The 22,114-nt window shown below is 41.1% G+C and overlaps 1 protein-coding gene across 2 annotated transcripts; it reads left to right on the forward strand.

The window, feature by feature from the left end:
* The first annotated feature begins 307 nt into the window (after positions 1-307).
* igfbp7 (insulin-like growth factor binding protein 7) lies at positions 308-22,113 on the forward strand. 2 transcript variants are annotated; one of them, XM_072583998.1, is made up of 5 exons: positions 308-767; positions 16,828-16,937; positions 19,799-19,915; positions 20,969-21,058; positions 21,785-22,113. In XM_072583998.1, the coding sequence occupies exons 1-4, from the start codon at positions 332-334 to the stop codon at positions 21,053-21,055; spliced, it is 750 nt and encodes a 249-aa protein (XP_072440099.1). In that variant the 5' UTR covers positions 308-331; the 3' UTR covers positions 21,056-21,058; positions 21,785-22,113. The 2 variants fall into 2 exon arrangements, with proteins under 2 accessions (XP_072440099.1, XP_072440098.1); XM_072583997.1 differs by having other exon boundaries at positions 310-767; positions 20,950-21,058.
* Position 22,114: the final 1 nt, after the last annotated feature.

The following is a 22,114-nucleotide window of genomic DNA, read 5'->3' on the forward strand; positions in this document are numbered from 1 at the left end:
TCTGAGTTGGCGTGTTTGGGAGTTTAAATTTGTGTGTTGAATTTAGATTCTGCCAGACTGTGCGAATGGGAGTTTAGTGGAAGTTGCGCTTAATTTGTATAAATTGGACTTAGTTTAACGAGGACAGAGTTTAATGCAGCCTGGGTGAATGGGGTTCAGGTTGAAGGATGGCAATGGGAGTTTCATGTTGTGAACTGGAGATTGGACTGTGTTGGATGAGTTTGGTTCGTCTCAATGGGATTTCAGTTTCTGTCAATGGGAGAGTTTGGGTGGAGCCTGGTTTTCTGTATAAGGGGCCCCGGGTTCTTCCCGGTTTGAGTTCTTTGCGAAGATGTCTGTTAGGATGAGCTTGCAGTTACTGGCTGGGCTGCTCCTGGCGGTGGGGCTGGGGGCGGAGGGGAAGACGGTCAGGACTGAGTGCCCTCCCTGTGTCCTGTCCAAGTGCCCGGCTCTGCTCCCCGGAGGCTGTCCATTCGGGGAGCTGAGTGATTCGTGCGGCTGCTGCACCGTGTGCGCGGCCGGCCAAGGAGCGCCTTGTGGGGGCCGCGAGTCCAGGTACGGCCGCTGTGCCCCGGGCTTTGAGTGCGTCCGCTCGGGGAACAAGCGCAGGGGCCGGGGGCGCTGCCGCTGTAAGGCTCCCGAGCAGGTCTGCGGCAGCGACGGGGTCACCTACAGCGATGGCTGTGAACTCAGAGCGGCAACGAAACGGGCGGAGAGGGACGGAGGGCAACCCATCACCAGGATTGGGAAAGGAGCCTGTGAGAAAGGTGAGCAAACTCCTGCAGGGATCCCTCCGTCAGAGAGAGGGAGAGACTGAGTGTGGGGAGAGAGAATAACGTGGGCAACGGAGTGAGAGGTAACATGATGGAGAGAAACGCAAGGGAATAAAGTGGGAAAAGGAATGAGAAAGTGGGGAAAAGAGAGAGAGAAAGTGGGGAAAAGAGTGTGAGAAAGTGGTGAAAGAGAGAATAAAGTGGGGAAAAGAGAGAGAAAGTGGTGGAAAGAGAATAAAGTGGAAAAAAGTGAGAGAAAGTGGTGGAAAGAGAGAATAAAGTGGAAAAAAGAGTGAGAAAGTGGTGGAAAGAGAGAATAAAGTGGAAAAAAGAGTGAGAAAAAGTGGTGGAAAGAGAGAATAAAGTGGGGAAAAGAGTGAGAGAAAGTGGTGGAAAAAGAGAATAAAGTGGGGAAAAGAGTGGGAGAAAGTGGTGGAAAAAGAGAATAAAGTGGGGAAAAGAGTGGGAGAAAGTGGTGGAAAAAGAGAATAAAGTGGGGAAAAGAGTAAGAGAAAGTGGTGGAAAGAGAGAATAAAGCAGGGAAAAAGAGAGAAAGTGCTGGAAAGAGAGAATAAAGTGAAAAAAGAGAGAGAAAGTGGTGGAAAGAGAGAATAAAGTGGGGAAAAGAGTGAGAGAAAGTGGTGGAAAAAGAGAATAAAGTGGGAAAAAGAGAGAGAGAAAGTGGTGGAAAGAGAGAATAAAGTGAAAAAAAGAGACAGAAAGTGGTGGAAAGAGAGAATAAAGTGGGGAAAAGAGTGAGAGAAAGTGGTGGAAAGAGAGAATAAAGCGGGGAAAGAGAGAGAGAAAGTGGTGGAAAGAGAGAATAAAGCGGGGAAAAGAGTGAGAGAAAGTGGTGGAAAGAGAGAATAAAGCGGGAAAAAGAGTGAGAGAAAGTGGTGGAAAGAGAGATGAAGTGGGAAAAGGATTGAGAAAGTGGGGAAAGAGTGAGAAAAAGTGGTGGGAAGAAAGAATAAAGTGGGGAAAGGAATGAGAAAGTGGAGGAAAAGGATAATAATGTGGGAAAAGGAGTAAGAGAGAAAGTGATGGAGGGAGACTACAGTGAGAACGGGGTGACGGAAAGGAGAGAGTTACAGAAAATGGGAGGAGTGAGCGGAGAGAGAGAATTAAGTGGGGAAGCAAAAGAAAGTGGCGGAGACCAAAAGTAGCGAGAGGAAGAGGGAGGAGAGAGAGGAGTGAGGAGAGAATAAAGCAGGTGGGAAATTATGGAGAGCTGAGGAAGTGAACAATCGTGTGAAACAAATAAAACAGAGGTTACTGGAGAGACTCAGCAGATCTGAAGAGTCAAAGAAGGGTCACTGGACCTGAAAATTAACTCTGCTTTCTCTCCACAGATGCTGCCTGACCTGCTGAGTTTCTCCAGCAATTGCTGTTTGTCTTTCAGATCTCCAGCATCCGCCGTTCTTTGTTTTGTTACAGACTTGGTTGCACAGAAAGCCCACACTAAGGCCAAATATGTCAGCTCGTGAGTGATCTTTCTGGGAAGTTTTAAAGAGTAAACTGTATTTTGTTTTGTAGGGTTAGGAGTAGCGCTCCTACTGCTCCCGCCTCACGCGGCCTCCCCCAGCTCTGGGATCGGTTCCAGCCTCCCCCCTGGCACTCCCCTCCCTCCTGCCTGATACACTGCGATTTACTACCCTCCAATCCCCAACAGGGCGGTAACGTGGGGTTTTTGAGTGGAGTTGAAAGGAGGTCCAAGCTGGGAATTGATTCAGGGCAAGTGTTGGACGTGGGCACAGTCCCCCGCACTGCACTCGTACTGATTTCCCAGGTCTAGGTGAGAGGGTGTTACCCTCTGCAGTTCATGTTGCTCCCAACTCTCCAAATGCTCTCTTTCTCGCCCTCGACGCATTTTCTACCCGAGAATTCCGCCCTGGTCGTAGTCAGTGATCCATATGCAAGGTGCACTGGCTTTCGGAACAGCTTTTTGCTCGTTTTCACCCGAATTTATTTGCATATTACTGAAATAACCCACAAAACTGCATAATCAGGTAGCACTTTAAAACCCGTTTTGTTTTTGTTCAGATCCTTGATATATTTAAGAGCTGTTACGTGCTGGAGGTACTTTCAACCATTTTCAATAGTATCATCACCAAACTTTGTCCACAGGTAGTATGTTTCACTAGCTATCCCGATTGGAAGGAACTGAAATTATTAAAAACAGAACCATTTGCTAGCTACACTGGCGTCCGGCTGGCAGTTACTTCGTAACTGGATCGTAAAGATTTTAATAACTTTTTAAATGTGCCTTCTTGCCTCTTAAGCGGGCACATTTAGGAGGAACTCAGGAAGTGGGAAAAGGATAAAGTAATAGACGGGATGACAGAGAAAACATGTGCTGGTCGGGCATGACATAAAGTAGGAGAGGGTGAGAGGAAAGGGATAGAGAAGGTGGGAGGAGTGAGAGGAGAGGGCAGAGATAGAGAATTAAGTGGGGAAACGAGAGAGAGCGGAGAGAGAGAAGGCAGAGAAAAGGGAGAGAAAGTGGGAGTGAGAGAGGGGGGAAAGATGATCGTATCAATTTGGAGTGAATTTGTGAAGTGAACAATTGCTTAAGATTTGAATGGATACTGGGATCCGAGTTGGTTGCACAAAAGACGCACGCTTAGCCCAACTCTTTATTTTTTTTTCTTTTTCTTTTTTACCCCCACACTACCGCCTAAGTGCGGTAGTGCTTATTTTTTTCCCCAGCACCCATGGTGTGTGTGTGTGTGCAGATGTGAGACACAGTGAAAGACACAAAGTGCACAAATCTTTATTCAATTTCCACCACCAGGAAGATATGAAAAACACCTGAGTGGCCAGTGACAAGCACTGCCCTTCAAACCACAGGGCAATGCTGTGTGAGCAAAACAGTGAAGGGGAGGGTAGGGACTAAATCAAAATAGAGTTGGAGGGAGAAATGATGCACTCCACTCCCTGCGGCGCAGCCCAACTCTTTATTAGTTCGTGAGCTCTAACCAGCGGCCTTTACGGATCATTTTGTTTTATTGAAAAGAGAATTAAAGAGAGCGGTGGTGACTTGGGTTTGGGGGTGTGGCCAGTCTGTGAGCTGCCTGTCTCCAACGCGATACTGTACTTTTATCCACTAATGCAAAAGGTCGGGGGCGGGGCTGGGTGGAGATGATAGAGGTTGGTGGAGCTCGATTTGCTCCGGACAGGATTCTCTCTGAACGAGCTTGATGCTCCCCGATCTTTTGCCAGTTTCAGGTGAACTGAAATGAAACTACTTGCAATCTCATGCTCTCGGGATCATATAGCCTCTTTCTTTCACTCCACTTATAACATTTTTATAACATGATTAATAACCAGGGGGCAGGAGGAAGGTAAAGAAAGGGTCCATTCAGAGGTTGGAAATCTGGAACACACTGTCTGTAAGGGCTGAGAGCATAACATTTAAGGAGTATTTCAATGTGCATTTGCAATACCAAGGCATACGAGTCTATGGGCCAAGTTCTGGAAAATGGGATTAGAATTAGGTGGTTGTTTTTGACAGGCACTGATTCAATGGGTTTAAAGGCCTGTTTCTGACGTATAGACCTCTCGGACTGTAAATCCTTAATTCCTCATTGTATAATCCAGCCTGAGATGTCAACGCAGTACTGAATTGTTACTGACATCACATGGTTGATGTGTTGATTAGGACCAGCCCCTAATGTGGCTGCATGCAATGGATTAGTTCAAAAGTAGATTTTGCACGTACAACTCTGAGCTTGCACTAACTGAATCATGTCAAGTCGGTGCACAGTTCTTTGCCACATTAATATGATAGAGCTGTAATTCAATTGGACATAATAATCATCTTTTGGATGACAAGGTTTGGATTGAAAGATCCCATAGAACATTTTGAACATCTGTGAATTATCTCATCTGACATTACATCCTGAACAAAAGCCAGATCCTCCATTCATTGGGTGGCATGGTGGTTAGCACTGCTGCCTCACAGTGCCAGAGTCCTGGGTTCAATTCCTGAACTCAGGTGACTGACTGTGTGGAGTTTGCACCTTCTCCCCGTGTCTGCATGGGTTTGCTCCGGTTTCCTCCCACAGTCCAAAGATGTGCAGGTCAGGTGAATTGGCCATGCTAAATTGTCCATAGTGTTAGGTTAGGGGTATGGGTGGGTTGTGCTTTGGTGGGTCGGTGTGGACATGTTGGGCCGAAGGGCCTGTTTCTACACTGTAATGTAATCTAAAATCTAATTATTTTATTCCCTGTATGCAAATTAGTATCCATGTAGGCAGCAACACTTTAAAAGTAATCTGTTGGTTGTAAAGATTTTGGTAGATCTGATGATGTTATGTTTAAATTCAAATTTGTTCTTGACGGTGATTTGGAAATTAAAACATCCTTCAGATGGAAGGTAACTTGTGAAAGATTGTTTTCATGGATTGATAAATCATTAGGAAATTACTCAGTTTTATCACAAAAAGTCAATGGGAATGTTAGAAAAGATGTTTCGCTCACAGCCTTAATCAAACAGGGAATGCTTTTCCACAAATGGCTACTGAGATGGAGACCTGTTCAAAAGGAATCAGATGCATATTTCAAAAGGAAGAATGTAAGAAAACAGATGGAAACTGTAAGGGAGACAAATGAATAAAGCTATTTGAAAATCTGCACTTGCACAGAAAGATTGGCCAAAGAGCTTATTTCTGTGCTGTGCATTAAGTTATTCTATCCAGTGGAATTGTAACTATCATAAAGCTGTATGGTGGCTCAGTGGTTAGCACTGCTGCCACATAGTGCCAGGGACCTGGGTTTGATCCTATCTTCGGACAACTGTCTATGTAGTTTGCACATTCTCCCCACCTCTGTGTGGGTTTCCTCTGGGTGCTCTGGTTTCCTCTCACAGTCCAAAGATGTGCAGATTAGGTGGATTGGCCGTGCTGAATTACCCAGTGATGTGCAGGCAAGGTGAATTAGCCATGGTTAATGTAGGTGCAAGGGTCACTGTGGACGAGATGGGCCGAATGGTCTGCTTTCATGCTGTAGAGTTTCTATGATTCATATCAATTGTGGTAAAGAACAGTGCACACATGTGACATGATTGAGTTGGTGCAAGTTCAGAACTGTATGTGGAATGTCTACTTTTTAAATGCAATTCACTGCAAGCAACCAAACTAGGGGCTGGCACATTAACCACGTGATTCCTATCAACTGAAAATGTTTTTAGAAAGAAGTGACTTAAGAAATCCTAGAAGAGGAAGCATTTTCATATTCAATAGTTAAACAAGCCATAACATACTCTACTGGGACATTGCACCTAGTTTAGACTTTAATAAAGTTGAAGTTAAACTTTAATGAATTTTCTGAATAAATTAGTAAAGTTATTTCTGGCAGTCCCTTTTATTCACCATTTAATGAAATATCTCTACTGTTTCTTCAATTCTCTGCACAAAGACAGGTCTTAACGACAGTGCTACAACCTCTACCACAGGTAGGGCAAGGAGGCAAGTACTGAAACCACTCAAGTCAGAATAGGGATTAAACCACGTGGCACCATTTTGATCCACACCAGCTATCCAGCCAACTGATGCAATCAGCACTCAAGTAGTCAAATGCATGTGATAGACTGGAACTATGGACAGTGATAATGGAGGTTCCACTTTCTTCCTAACACATGGATAACCAAGAATCTCTCCTACCCTTATTGCCTGTTATTGGTAAGGATATGCACATTGATACTCACCCTGTTTGGTGAGAGGACTTCAACCCTGAGTCAGGGACTCTATTCACTATGCAGAAGGACTTTCTTCATCTCCAATTATTCATCTGTCTGTATTTCCCTCCTCCGTAATTAAAATGATATCAAAGTCATTTTATGTGATTCCCAAACATGATTTCTCTGGAGCAAGGGTTATCATGGTTGGAAGTGATGGTTCTCAGGCTAGAATTATCATAGAACATAGAACATAGAGGGTTACAGTGCCGTACAGGCCCTTATGCCCTCGATGTTATGCTGACCTCTGAAATTAATCTGATGCCCATCTAACCTACACCATTCTCTTGTTATCCATATGTATGTCCAATGACCATTTAAATGCCCTTAACGTTGATGATTCTACTAGTGTTGCAGACAGGCCATTCCACGCCCCTACTACTCTCTGTGTAAAGACACTATCCCTGATATTTGTCCTAAATCTATCACTCCTCAATTTAAGGCTATGTCACCTCATGTTAGCCTTCACCATCCGATGAAAAAAGCTCTCACTGTCCATCCTATCTAACCCTCTGAATATCTTATACGTCTCAATTAAGGCACCTCTCAATCTTCTTTTCTCCAACAAAAACAGCCTCAGTTCCCTCAACCTTTCCTCGTAAGACCTTCCTAACATCCTAGTAAATCTCCTCTGAACCCTTTCCAAAGCTTCCACATTCTTCCGATAATGTGGTACCAGAACGGTACGCAATACTCCAGGTGCAGCCTTACTAGTGTCTTGTACAGCTGAACCATGACATCGTGGCTCTGAAATTCAGTCTCCCTACCAATAAATGCCAACACACCATATGCCTTCTTAACAGCCCTATCAACCTGGGTGGCAACTTTCAGGGATTTATGTACCTGGACACCGAGATCTGTCTGTTCATCTACACTGCCAAGAATTTTAACATTAGCCCAGCACTCTGCATTCCTGTTACTTCTTCCGAAGTGAACTACCTCACTCTTTTCTGCATTAAACTCCATTTGCCACTTCTCAGCCCAGTTCTGCATTTTGTCTATGTCCCTCTGTAACCCAAAACATCCTTCAGCACTATCCACAACTCTGCCTAACTTAGTGTCATCCGTAAATTTACTAACCCATTCTTCCATGCCTACATCCAGATCATTTGGAAAAATGACAATCAACAGTGGCCCCAAACAGATCCTTGCAGCACACCACTGGTGACTGAGGTCCAGGATGAACATTTCCCATCAACCACCACCCTCTGTCTTCTTTCAGCTAGCCAATTTCTGATCCAAATTGCTAAATCACCTTCAATCCCAAAAGTCAGTATTTTGTGCAAATCCTAAATCTTGCCTAATCACATCATAGTTGCCTTTCCCCCAGTTATACCTCTTTCCCTGCAGCATATACCTATCCCTGCCCATTGCTATTGTAAACATAACTGAATTGTGGTCACTATCATCAAAGTGCTCGCCAACCCCAAATCTAACACCTGGCCAGGTACCAAATCCAATATGGCATCTCCCCTTAATGGTCTGTCCACATACTGTATTAAAAAGCCCTCTTGCACACAATTGAAGAAAAATTGACCCATCTAAACTACTTGAACTATAGTATTCCCAGTCAATATTGGGCAAGTTAATGTCCCCCATAACAACTACTCTGTTACTCTCATTCCTATTGAAAATAGTCTTTGCTATCGTTTCCTCTACATCCCTAGAACAATTCAGAGACCAATAGAAAACTCCCAATAAGGTGACCTCTCCTTTCCTGTTTCTATCCTCAGTGCAAACTACCTCAGTGGATGAGTCCTCAAACGTTATCTCAGCTGCTATAATACCACCCTTGATTAACAATGCTACCCCACCCCACCCCCCCACCCCCACCCCCACACTTTTACATCTTCTCTGTTCTTACTGAAACATCTAAATCCCAGAATCTGCAACAACCTTGCCGCCCCTCTTTTTGCTATGTCTCTGAAATGGCCACAACATCGAAATGACAAGTAACAATCCATGCTGCAAGTTCACCCACCTTATTCTGGATGCTCCTGGCATTGAAGTACACACATTTCAAATCAACATCCTGATTGCTGGTGTTCTCTCGGGACCTTGTAAACCTATCCCTGACCTCACTACCCTCAACCTCCTTTACACTGGAACTACAGGTACCCATCTCCCTGCTGCATTAGTATCCTCAGATCTAACCTACAATCTGCCAGTTTAATAGCAGGCAGTGGTTAGCAGAGTTTTGATTCCAGCCTCGGTCAACTGTCTGATTAGAGTTTGCACATTCTCCCTGTGGCTGGGTGAGTTTGCTTTGGGTTACTCCCACAATCCAAAGATGTGCAGATTAGGTAAATTGGTCATGCTAAATTGCCTGTAGTGGTCCAGGGATGTATAGGCTAGGTGGATTAGTCAGGGGTAAACATAGGGTAGGGGATTGTATCTGGGTGGGTTACTCTTCGGAGGGTCGGTGTGGACTTGTTGGGCTGAAGGGCCTGTTCCACACTGTAGGGATTCTATCTGTAGGGATACTCACTTTACATTTAAAGTAACTGTTTGTGCCTTTATCTGCTTCTCAAGCATGTAAACAGAGGAAATAATATAGTCCCATTTACAAGGGAAAATTCACAAATATGTTGCAGTCAGTGAGTCACCATGTCAAGTGTATTCTCTGTTCTAAACTAGAGACACTGCAGCCACTTTGCACTCAAGCAGCAATGAGGTAATGACCAAAAAAAGTCTGTTTGTGATGTTTACTGAAAGGTGAATGTGGGACAGGACCTGCCAAACTCGTGTACTATTTCTCAAAAGTGCTCTGGAATATTTTTTATCCACCTCAGGGGGCAGGCAGGGTCTCCACTTAATCCCTCATGTGAAAAACAGCCTCTCACACAGTGTAAAATCCCTTCAGCACTATGCTAAAGTATCAGCCCGAGTCTCTAGGGCAAGGTTTAAACTCACAATCTTCTCAGAAACAAGTGGGTTAGCATTGAGCCAAGGCTGACAGTTGAATCAGTTGCACTCTCGTCACCCAGGTAGCTGCATCAATCCATAACCTGAAGCATGTGATCACCCACAGTGATATTAGGTGGAATGTAATCCTTGCCTGGAACTAGTTAGAACAGAAGAAAGATTTTTTTTATTCTGAGAGTTGTGCCAGATTGCATGCAATCTGTTGCAAAGTGATTTGTGATTGTTGCTCATTATCTTGAGGGTGGCTCATGACAGCACAGTCATAATAGGTAGGAAATAATGATTATATTCTTCTTGGTTTTAACTTGTGGTGTTTAAGAATTGTAAGTCTCACTTAAACCTGATGCTGTTATCATAATCAGTATAAGCACATAGGAAAGGGAAATCTACAGTCTTTTCCCAGCTTTCCCACTGTGCTGATGAAGAGTGCAACCAATGATTCCAGGGAAATGTTCCTGGCTTTCTATGGCAGTAATGACTTGTACAAGGCTGACCAAACAAGTCTAGCAGTGTGGGAGTAGTTGCAAGAGCACTGGGGTCACTACATATCCTGGGACCAAGCATGACAGTCTAACTAGCAACAGATGGGGCCTGAATTGCAGCCAAGATTCCAGAAGATTTGGGGAATTTGTGAATTTTCAACTCCAAAGTGCATCACAAACAGTGCAAATACCCATCACTGATGTTTTAAAATGAGTAACCTGCCTGTGACCTCACCAATTTTAGTTGGGTCAGCATTGGAGGTCATTGTTGGGTGGATTCCCAATATTTACATTAGGGACTTTTGGGCTCAATGCTCTTTCATAAAATGTACTGCAGCAGTTAATGAAAGACATTTTTTGTTAGCTGCGAACTCATGTCTGCTCTTGTTTGTAATAAGCTTAAGATTCCAAACTCAGGCACATTTTATTATGTTCTTTGAGAAACTTAAGCTAGCCTCTGTTGTGGATCTGTATTTGTGTCCAGTTAGGCAGAATAAAAAAGACTTTCTTCTCTCAATTATCTTCCTGAAGTGTAGCAACCATGCTTTGCATCATTAGCAAGTCGGTCATAAAGATGGAAAATAATGTAGATACTGAAAATCTCAAACAAAAATAGAAAATGCTGGGAGCGCTCAGCAAGCATGGAGAGAAATGTTAGTGCTTTGGGGATGACTTCCCCCTCAGTTTTATTTGGAACAGAAGGAGACCATTCAGCCCTTCAAGTCTGTCCTACTATTTAATAAGATCATGACTGACATAATTCAAAATACTCAACTTTTCCCCTTATCCCTCAATAGCTTTGCCGAACAAATATCTAGAAATCGCAGAGTTAAAAGTAATAATTGATCTAGCCCTCTGTGGAAGAGAGTTCCAAGCTTATCTCAAATATTGAGAAATTGTTTCCTAATTTCACTCCTGAAATCTATGGCTCTTCAAGGTCATGTCTTTGAATTCTAGATTCTTCTCCCAATGAAAACATTTCTCTCTATTTACCTTATCTGCTTCCATTGGTACATTTAAAAACTTCAATTAAGTTACTTTCTATCCTTTTAAATTCCAGGGGATACAAAGTTTGTTTGTGAAACCTCTGTTCATGGTTTAACTCTTGGTGTCCTGTTATCATTCTGTTAAATTTGTGCTATTTTCTGTTCAAAACCAATATTTTATATCCATCCAAAGATTGGGTTTCCCAGTAATGACTCAGTGTGGTCTAACTCAACTCATTCTTTCTATATGATTTGGGCATAGAGAACAGAATGACTACACAAAGGTAATGGAACAATCGAGAAGACATTGGTTAATAGCATAGGTAAGGTAGGAGGTGCCAGTTATTGGGAAAGATGTAATTCATTATTATTGGAAACGAAGAAATAATATGTATATTGCATATGAACATATGGAAGGGTCCAAATGGCTGAAGTATCTATTTCCCTGAAAGTATAATTGCTGGCAGAAAAAAAGCCATTAAAAACATTTACTTTATGTTATAAATGGGACATTAAAATGAGAATAAACAAAATAGGTTATGCAAGGTAACATTTCGATCTCAATTAAGATACTGTACCACTACAGTAGAACATCCATTAATGCTATAGAGAACACTGATCAAAGATTCAACAAGATGACATTGGGGTTTGATGATGGCAAAATATGTGGAAAGAGTTCAAGTACAAGTAATATTACACTGGTGGCACTTAGGTTGGACAAGCTAGGCTTCTATCCAATGGGGCATCCAACGAGCAACGAAATCGACGTTTCGGGCAAAAGCCCTTCATCATGTCGATTTCGCTGCTCGTTGGATGCTGCCTGAACTGCTGTGCCCTTCCAGCACCACTAATCCAGTGTGTGGTTTTCAGCATCTGCAGTCATTGTTTTTACCTTCTATCCAATGGGGTTTAGAAGGGTAAAGGTGACTTAATTGAAACATATAAGATTGTGAATGTTCTGAACATTGTGGCTTTCGAAAGGATGTTACCTCTTGTGGGAGATTCTATAACTAGATGGTCATTATTTTAAAAATAAAGAGGCTATCACTCAATTCAGAGAGGAAGAGGATTTATTCCATCAAAGTGAAGAATGTTTGGAATTCTCTTTTTCGAAAGTCAGTGGAAGGAGAGTTTTAGAGTATTTCAAAGGTAGAAGTGGATAGATTTTTGAAAAGCATGGAGGTGAAAAGTTATCTGAGGGTATGTGGAAGTGTACAGTAATTGGATCAGCCATGACCTTATGAAAGAATGGAGCAGGTTCAAAGGATGAAATGGCCTACTCCTGCTCCTAACCTCTATGTTTGCAGGCTCTCCACTGCTTTGAGATATCTGCAATGTGTCACCCATGTCTCTGAGGCATTGAGTAGTGCAGGGTCACTGCTGCCCAATAAATTGTAAAGTTAGTCTTGGGTTTGAGATCCTAGTGGTCAAATCCATTTATCCACAATTGGCCAAATACTGAACTGGAACATTGGAGGATGAGTTTTGTCATCTATGTTTGCCTTTATTGCTAGGAGGCTCCCAGGATATAGAACATGATCTACAGTTTCCAGCATCTCACCACTGACCTTTATCAATGAGGAAGATTTTATGTTGTTGGAGCTGGTTGGAAAATAAATACAGTTTTTTGGGAATTTTCTGAAAGGCTCAATACCCCAAATGCTTCAAAGATGGGACTGACACTAAATGCTCCATCTCTAGACTCCCTTAAGCCTGCCCATCACCTACAAGGCACGCATTAGGAATGAGATGGAAAACTCTTCTTTTACCTTGATAAGTACAGCTGCAACAACTCTCCAGAAGCTCAGCACCATCCAGGATGAATGGTGTGAAGTCCATGCAGAGGCTTAAGTGTATGATCTCTCTCTCGCCACTGCTGTAATTACCAATTAACAAGGCAGCTTTGCTGGTGCCTCTAAAATCTGTGACTTCCAACCCTTCAAACAACAAGGGCAACTGGAGCATGGGAAAACTGTGATCTTCAAGTTTCCCTCAAAGTCACAGACTGTCATAACTTGGAAAAATCCCACCATTACACCTTCATCACTGGATCAAATCCTGGAAATCCTTCTCTAACAGCAGTGTAAAAGTACTTTTACCACAAAGACTGCAGTTTACCATCAACTCCTCATGGATATCTCGGGTTTAACAGCAAATGCTGACCTTCCCAATGATGTCTATGTTCCAAAATGTATTTTTAAAAACTGAAGACTTATACATTGTTGGTGAAACGTTATACAAACTATCAAATGTGATTAAAATGAACTAAAAGTTAAAAAAACTTTCGACTTCATATTACTTTTGTTTTTAAAGTACCAAGAATGCCTAAGAAATCATGACAGATCAACATGGTAGTGTGCTCATTAGCACTGGATCAGAGTTATTTTGTATTGCATCAATCAAACCTTGTTTAATTCACTTTAGAAATATGCAGAAGCATGTCTAATCTTATTAATAGCTTGCATGCAATGACAAGTCTGGCTAGTTTTGATAAATGATTGCAGTCTATTAATCTTTTGCTGACCTATCAGCAGAAGTGGCTTTTAACCATTGGTTCTCGCATGCCTTTGTTAAGAATAGGATTAATAATGAACACAGCCAAGTGCACAGAATCTTGTCTGAAAGGGTTTGCTGACAGTGCAATCTTTTCTATGGTGAATATTTCATTCCATTATAAATACGAGGTTGGGGGTGGGGGGGTGGGGGGTGGTTGGGGGTGGGGGGGGGGGGGGGGTGGTGGCTAGTTATCTTTTCCTCTTTGCATAATTTGTTGCATTCTTGACTCCATTCCCAGTTTGATATCTTTGAATGGTAACCTTGAGGTTTGTGAAGAACTGTTTATGTTCCTGTTGCAACTTACTGGATAAGTCTGGAATAATAAGGCCTGTTTATATGAAAACGTGTGTTAAGACTTAATATGTTGCTCCTAAAGCTTTTCACAGTTCGCATCTGTAATAAAACAAAAAGCAAAGTCGCCATAGTCTTTATCAGATCAGAGGTCTGCTGCTCTCATTTGAGATAGACGACTAGTGGTGATTTAACCTGAGAGTCACCATGCTTCCAATAGGGGCATGAAGTTGAGAAAGCAAGTCCTTCATGGTAACTTCAGCCATTGTGGGAATTGAACCCATGCTTTTGGTGTCACTCTGCATCAGAAACAAGCTGTCCAGCCAATATCTATATATAGCTCACAAAATTGCTTGGACACCCCTGGCTGGTTTAATGATATTGAGGGTTAGACTTTACTCCAGGGCCATTCTATAAGAATGTTTTAGAAATTTACATTATTTTAACTTGCCGTTTGTTGTGTTTTGTCATGGTAAGCTGGCCACTCTTACCTCAAAGCACTTCTGAAAAATCCAGAGCAGTGCAGTCCTCTAATGCCTGATCCACTCAGAGATTTTGAACAGGGTCTTCCCAAGCCCTGAACAATGTGGGCAATGGGAATAATTTGGGAAAATTGGGCGAAATATCCTGTAAGTTTTTTCTTGATATTGAGACCAAGAAGTGGCATTCTGTAACCCAGTCCTGGACATCAAAAGGAGATTATCCCTTGTGAGTGGCGAGATGCTTATTATCACCCTCATTATTATTTCATCTTGCCTGATTGATATTCTCCCTGAGATAGACTCTAAGTATTCTTGATGTGAATGTCAGATCGGGTAACTGGTGACTCGAGCTCCCCATCTTTTACACTAGACATCAGTTCTGCAGGGCACACTCCATATCCAGCGATCACATGAACCCCATGTCCAGAGGTAATGCAATTTGACACATATCAGCCTGCCAGCATCAGCCTGGCACATCTCCCATCAACTGACCTTTCGTGCTGCACTTTACAATGATGCAGCAAGGACATTTTAAACGTAGGGATAGGCACTCAACTCATGGATTGGACAAGGCCTGGAATTCCCTCTCTAAAGGCATTGTGGTCAACCCACAGCAGCTGGACTGCAGCGGTTCAAGAAGGCAGCTCACCACCACCTTCTCAAGGGGCAACTAGGGACAGGCAATAAATGCTGGCCAGCCAATGATGCTCACAGCCTTCTAAAAATGAATATTTTTTTTTAGAAAGGCTGCATCTCAAGACAGCCCCTTGCTCTCTTCGTGCTCTTGTGTCTACTTCAATGCTCACAGTATCCCTGCCTTTCTTTCCATGTCTTTTTACACATTGCCTCCTCAGCCAGAACTAACAGACTCATAGTATATTGGTAATGATTTGTCTTTTTGCGCAGACATAAAGCTTGTGACAGTTTTGACAGCTGTCATCAGTCCAGGAGGTGAACATGTTGCTATACAACATATATGTTGCACACCTACACCATGTGATAGTAGCATGTGCCAAACACACTGCATCTGCTTCAATCATGGCTATGTCTCACAATCTAAGGTGAGTAGGCCTCAGTTAAGTCAAAGGAGACATACTCTCCAGCCAGGGGGTTTGTGTACAGTAAATCAAGAGCAGCTCCAATATTGGTTCAGGAGCTTGGGCACAATCAGCAGGCCCCTGGTGGAGTCTGAGTCAGGATTCTTTCCTCATAGTGAGTGAGAAGCCAGAAAACGGGCAGTGTCCCATTCATAAAACCCCATGAACCTTCTAGCAAGCCACAAAAACATAATGACCTCATAGAAAATAAAACAGAAATTGCTGGAAAAATTCAGCAGATCTTGCAGCATTTCTGTAGAAAGAGAAATGGAGTTAACATTTTGGGTCCAGAGACTCTTCTTCGGAACTCTCCAAACTTGAAATGTTAACTCCGTTTCTCTCCACAGATGCTGCCAGACCTGCTGAGTTTTTCAAGCAATTTCTCTAGCCTGTTCTCTAACCATGTCAGTACACTTACCCCCAATCCAATGCACTTAAATTTTGGATGCAAATTCTTCTTGGGAACTTATTGAATGCCTTCTTAAAGTCCAAGTAGATCACATCCACAAAATCCCCCTTATCAACTCCTATAATTTCATGCTTGAAAATTTCTCATAGATTTATCAAGCATCATTTCCTTTTCATAAATCCATACTAACTCTGTCCAAGCCTATCACTATTTTCCAAGTGCTTTCCTATTAAATGTTTTATGTTGGACTCATGCATTCCCCTATTATTATGACTGATCTGAAGGTTGCTTATTCCTCTGCCCACGGATCCTGTGAAATCCATGGCTCCTCTTGTTGTCGCCTCTGTTACACCAAGTGTGTTCCATCTTCCAGTGTTATCATGGTGCTTCAAGTAACAGAAAATGTTATATATTTGCAGTCCTACACACTGCTCATCTCATTCTCTACTTTCCTTGCACATTTGCTACTCCCTCAACCCAAATACAGTGAATGGTTTCCATTCTAGTGGCTTCTTGCACTGTCCTCCCTCTGATGTAGTTGGAATGCTGCATTTCCACCCCTCCCCCCTCACTGCTAATGCCCCACGTCGCCATGTTAACTTTGGCATGACAGGTTAAATCTGTACTCTAAATATTAAATGTCTTAACCTCGATGGTCAACATTGTCAAGGTGGCTAGAATTTCCCCTGGATATAGTAATAGCAGTGAAATATGTGTTAGGTGAATTTCAAGCCTTTGACAGTTTTCAAATCTCATGAAATACATCTCAAAGTGAGTCATTATCATGTGTTTCTCCCTCTGTTCCTGGTCACATGGGAACTAACCTCTGCTGTTAGTCCTCACTTTGTACAGATAATATCATCATCAGCTGTCTATCAATTTGAGGCTAATGTCTATTCAGGGTCAAGAGTTTCTGCCATGGGTCTTCATGTGAGTGAGTAGGCCAATTCTTGACCCTCTAAAGTTTGGGCACATTGGGCAGGACATCTCACAGAGTTGTGGAATCCAAAATACAAGGTTTGCTTCTTTTCTTTCCCACATCTGTTGTTAACAGCAAGAAACTAAGTTCATGTCGTTTGCCTTCTGCAGCTCCAGTCATTGTGACACAGCCCAAGGAGATCTGGAATGTCAGTGGGTCGCAAGTTTATCTTTCGTGTGAAGTTATTGGAGTACCTACACCTGTACTCACCTGGAACAAGGTTAGCAGATTTCAGTTACTTCTTCATATCAATTTGGTTTGAAGAGCTAAGACTTTTTTTTTTCTGTAACAGATTTCATGCAAGATTCTAAATGACCTTATGCACTTGTGGGTAATTTAAAACTTGGGCCACCAAATGTAACCACAGTGTTGAGTCAGAGTGTGAGTTAATTAAAAAGTTTGCACTAATCTTATAATCCAAATCTGTATATATTAAGACTTAACATGTTGAAATAAAATAATATTTCCAATAAGATCTTTGCTTGATAATCTTAGTTGCTTTAGACCACAGATATATCAGCAACTCCATCAATCCCCTGGTTTGGACTCTCATTTTACCTGTTAACTATGCCATATATCTGACCGTTGTATCTCTGCCAACTCTTTGCTTGAATGATCCAACCCAACCTCATGGACATATTTTCTCCCTATAGTCCAAAAGCTTCCTCTGTTTCAAATATTTATCCAGATTATACTCAAAAGATACAATGGTGTCTTCCTTAAGCACTCTCTATGGCCATACATGCCATGACCTAACAGTAAATATATCTTTCGTAATTCCTCACTCTCTTAATAATAAATTTATTTCGACAAGTCTATCACTGACGTTCCTAACAACAGGAAATAGTTTGTTTACCTTTCAAAGTTTTTTTAACAATAATTTTTTTACTGAATATTCTCAATCTTTCTCTAGAAAGGTTAAAAACAAGGGGAGATGATTTAGTTTCTTGAGCTTGTTGCACTGTTCATATAGATCATAGTTGATTTGCATGTCAAGTCAATGTATTCACCTCTGCTTCACATTCTTTAATAACCTGACCTAAGAAAGTTCTTACCAGTACCAGCTTGAATTTATACTTAATCCAGCACCATTATCCTCTGTGAAAATGTGCTTCTTGATTTAATTGCTGAATGACCTTGTTTTAGTTTAAGATTCTGCCCTTTTGTCCCGAACATCTGAGGAAGTAGCTTCTATTTATATACTGAAGAAAATTATTTTTATCAGAACGATTTCTCGTAGTTTCTTTATTAGCCCTGTCAAATCCATTAATTATTTTAAAGATATCTATTTGATAGCCCTTAACCTTCTCATTTAAAGGAATACAAAATTAAATTTATGCAATCTGATGTTATAAGTAACTCGTCAAATTCTGTATCATGGTGAAACCTTGCTGTAGTCTCTCCAAGTATCTGATGTTTGGTTCCCAGAACGGAACACAATTCTCTGGATTAGTTATGACCAAGGCTCTGTTTTACAGAAGGATTGCTTTTGTATTCCAGGCCTTTTGAGAAAAAAAACCATAATGTTTTTAGGCTTTTCAATTAATTTCTGTTGTAGTAATCTGGATTTAGTAACCTGTACACAAAAACACCAAATTTCTTTGGACTTGCACAGCCCATAGCTAGCTAAAACAGATTAAACATATATTCCTGTTTTTCCCATATCCCTGAATCAAAGTGGATGGTCTCACAGGGTTCCATGTTGAACTCTACCTTCTATTGCTTTACACACTCAGCTTCATCTATGACTTAACCTGACAAAGGAACGGTATTCCTCCTCAACCCAATTGTTACCTTTGATCGAGTTGACCATGAAAATCTGCTCCTACGGCTCTCCAACTTGGAGAAACAGCACTCACCTTGTTTCTTCCTTATCAGTCCAGTTGTAGCAAGAGAATAAGCTTCTTTTTCTATTCCTAGACTTTTACCGTCCATATCCCTGAAAGTTTTATTGTTAGCTACTTTCTATTTTTCACTTACACATTGTCCCTCAGCAACATCATCCAAAAACAGTCACTTTCCACAAATATATTGACAGTATCCACCTATACCTCACTGCAACTGTGAAATATTGGACCCTAAGATGTACTTTTTCCACCTATCTGCACCATCACAGTCAGCACCTATTTCCACCTCAGTGACATTGCTCAACACCTTGGTTGTCTCAGCTTATTTCTACTGAAGCCCTCACTCATGCCTTTGCTACCTATAAACTTGAATATTCCAATGGTCTCTTTACCAACCGCTCATTGTTCTACCCTTTGCACGCTTGTGGTCATTTTAAAGTTCTGCTGCTCATGTCCTAATACACACTGTCCAACTCACCCATCTCCCCAGGCTCTGCTGACAAACTTACACTCCATGCTAAGCCACCCTTTAATTTAAAAAAAAATTCTCATGCTGGTTTTCAAATCCTTTTATGACCTTGTCCCTATTTCTGTGATTTTCTCCAACTCCATAATCTTTCTATAACTGACCACAGCTAGTTTGCCAACTTGAACTTCTCCAATTTTAAAATCTCTACTGCTGGTGGTGGTCTTACATTGGCTTAGGCCTAAACTCTGGAATTCAACCTCCAAACACCAGTCTTTCTCTCCTTCAAGAGAACGCACTAAAATCTACTTCTTTTACCAAGCTTTTGCTCATCTTATTTGTGACTCTCAGTGACTAATCTGACATGGGTAGAATATGGAATTCAATTTATTCTGTTGATTGACTGCATCTAAACTGCACGATAGCATTATCATGCTCCCTTATAAAGTCTGCTCAGCTTATAAAGAATTTTTAAAAAGTCAATACTTTGAAGGGTCTATTGATGTTATCTTGCATTGAAGTGAAAACTGATTTGCTAAATATTTGCTCATTTAAGTTTTCAAACCATTTACAGTGAAGGCTCTTAGCTCTATTTGTGCTGTTTGAGAACTGTAGACAATGACATTCAATGAACAGACATTGACATGGTGTAACTTGTCTGGGGCTCATACAAGAAACACTTTGTTAAACATATGATGTGATCCTTCAGCAATTTGAAGTTGTGTGGGAAACTAAATAAGGACATATTAATGTAGTTTTAAATAATAGGTAATGAAAACAGCAACTGGTGTGGAAAAGATGGAGCTGCTGCCTGGTGACCGTGACAACCTTGCTATCCAGACTCGTGGTGGGCCAGAGAAGCATGAGGTGACAGGATGGGTGTTGGTAAGTTTTTAAATCAATGTGTATGAATATTGAGAAATTCATGTCATCGCTACAAAAAGTAAAACTTTAAATTAACATCAATTACCCACAACTGAGCACTAAGTTCACAATCTTGCTGTTTAGGGGATTTGACTTGTAGTGTAGTGATTGTGCATTAGACTCAAGTTCAACATATTTCTCAGTTTATAAAAGGGTCACAAAGCAGCAACTTGTAGTTAGATGTTTTATGGTGCCTTTCACTGATGTCAGAAAAAATAAACACTCATTCAAGGGAGAGATAAGAAAAAGTGAAAAGATGCTTGATTTAAAGACTCGGGCTTAGAAATTTGTCAATACCATCTCACCATCAGTCAAAATGTGGCAAAAAAAACAAACATCATACCATACTGGGTCAGACTCCAGTTCAAACATTCTGGGTACCCACCTAATATATGAAATAGGGCCTTTGCATAAGAAAGTAGTGGGCTCATCATATTTTAAGAGCACCTTCCTAAAATTAAGCAAACATAAACACAGCTAGTGCCAGAGCGCTCTAAAAACAGGAACTTATTTTAGTCACTTCTCTCAGCTCCACTAGACTTTGAGACCATTGCCACTCTTTGCTTTATCCCTAGTCAATTACAAATTCTCTTCTTCCAAACTTTTCATAAGGAAAAGGAGCTGATATGAAATTGATTCATAAAACTGTCACTGTCTGGGCAGTCTGTTTGGGACAGAGAGCATTCTAATTTCTCTGAGTGTTCACAAGAAGCTGTCTATTTTGGACCTTAAGACAAGGTCAAAACAAATTTCCTTTGAGATGGAGGATAGAAAGGTGGGCAGAAATGTAACGAAACTAGTTTAGGGAAATTTTGTAATGTCACATCTAGTGTGCTGAAGACTGTCAATACAATAGTACAATCTGCACAAGATTCAACAGGTGAAGGTATGGAGTGTTGTTGAATTTTGAAGCACAAGGACCAGAAACACAGTACATGTAAATACTGCACATAATTTGGTGTCTTCCAAGCATACTTATTTCCATTTATATTCAGATCTCTCCTCTCACTGAAGATGATGCTGGAGAATATGAGTGCCATGCAGCAAATACCAGAGGAGAAGCTGCAGCTGCTGGAAGCATACATGTGGTTGAGGAACTAAAGAGTGAGTGCGGTGTTCCATATAAATAATGCAAATGTGCTACAATGTACCTCTTGAACTTCTTTATTGCTGAAAGGACTGTAATGATTTTTTCTGTGTGCATATCTTTGTAGAAATTAATTTCAGCATGGGATAATTGAATCAAATTAGAAATCAACAGATGGGAGACATAAATTGACTTCTTTTTACCTGAACACTTTCTGTATAAATGTAACTTCAAAAAAAAGCTAGCAAATGGCATAGGATCAGTATCAAGTTAAATGGGGCAGATTCAGTTTGTTGAGTAAGAGGAGGCAACAGATAGTGTCTGAACACCAAAAGCACCAGAATGTTCTGTGGAGTTTAGTGGGTGGAAATAATATAGGTGGTGAAGGGCATTGCATAATAAACAGAAAAAATGACAATGGAGAAAATAAGCCATAAAATTATCTTTGTTCTCCAGAATCATGTAATAGTGGTTAGTTTGGACAGGGAAAAAATAAGAAAATGGTGGTTTTGTGGTAACATCACCAGTGTGTAATCCAGAAGCTCATGTCAAGGTGAATCCTACCTTTCCTAAAAATGTAACTTTCTTGAAAACAAAATCAGAAAGTGAGATTCCTGAAAACTCAGGTATTTAGCAAAGTGTGGATTATTAAGAGTCTTAAGACTTGTATTTAAGATTACCATATATCTACAGTATAAAATTTGGGCATTCCTGTCTACTAACTTTGGTCTTTTATTTTATAGTGAAAAAGAAAGCATGAAAAAAAAATCAGTAAAAGGAACCAAAAGCCAACCACTGGCTCTACATGGAGTTCATCTACTAACAGGGAATTCTAGGGATAAGTGCCAACTCTGTATATTGCTTTTTGTCCCCAATGCATAGTAAATTGACTTTCCAAGGGATCATTTCTTAAGCATTTGGTTACTTATGGTTAATTATGCTTGTTGATGTACCTTTCATTTCACTGTACTTGTAATGGGATTTTTGTTTATATATCGGGGAAAGGAATACAAAACATTCTGTATTATCAGGCGATAAATTGTATATAAAGTTAAAACAAAACTTTCTACAAT

The sequence above is a fragment of the Chiloscyllium punctatum genome, chromosome 14, assembly GCF_047496795.1.
Source record: "Chiloscyllium punctatum isolate Juve2018m chromosome 14, sChiPun1.3, whole genome shotgun sequence".
In the NCBI taxonomy this organism is placed as follows: Eukaryota; Metazoa; Chordata; class Chondrichthyes; order Orectolobiformes; family Hemiscylliidae; genus Chiloscyllium; species Chiloscyllium punctatum.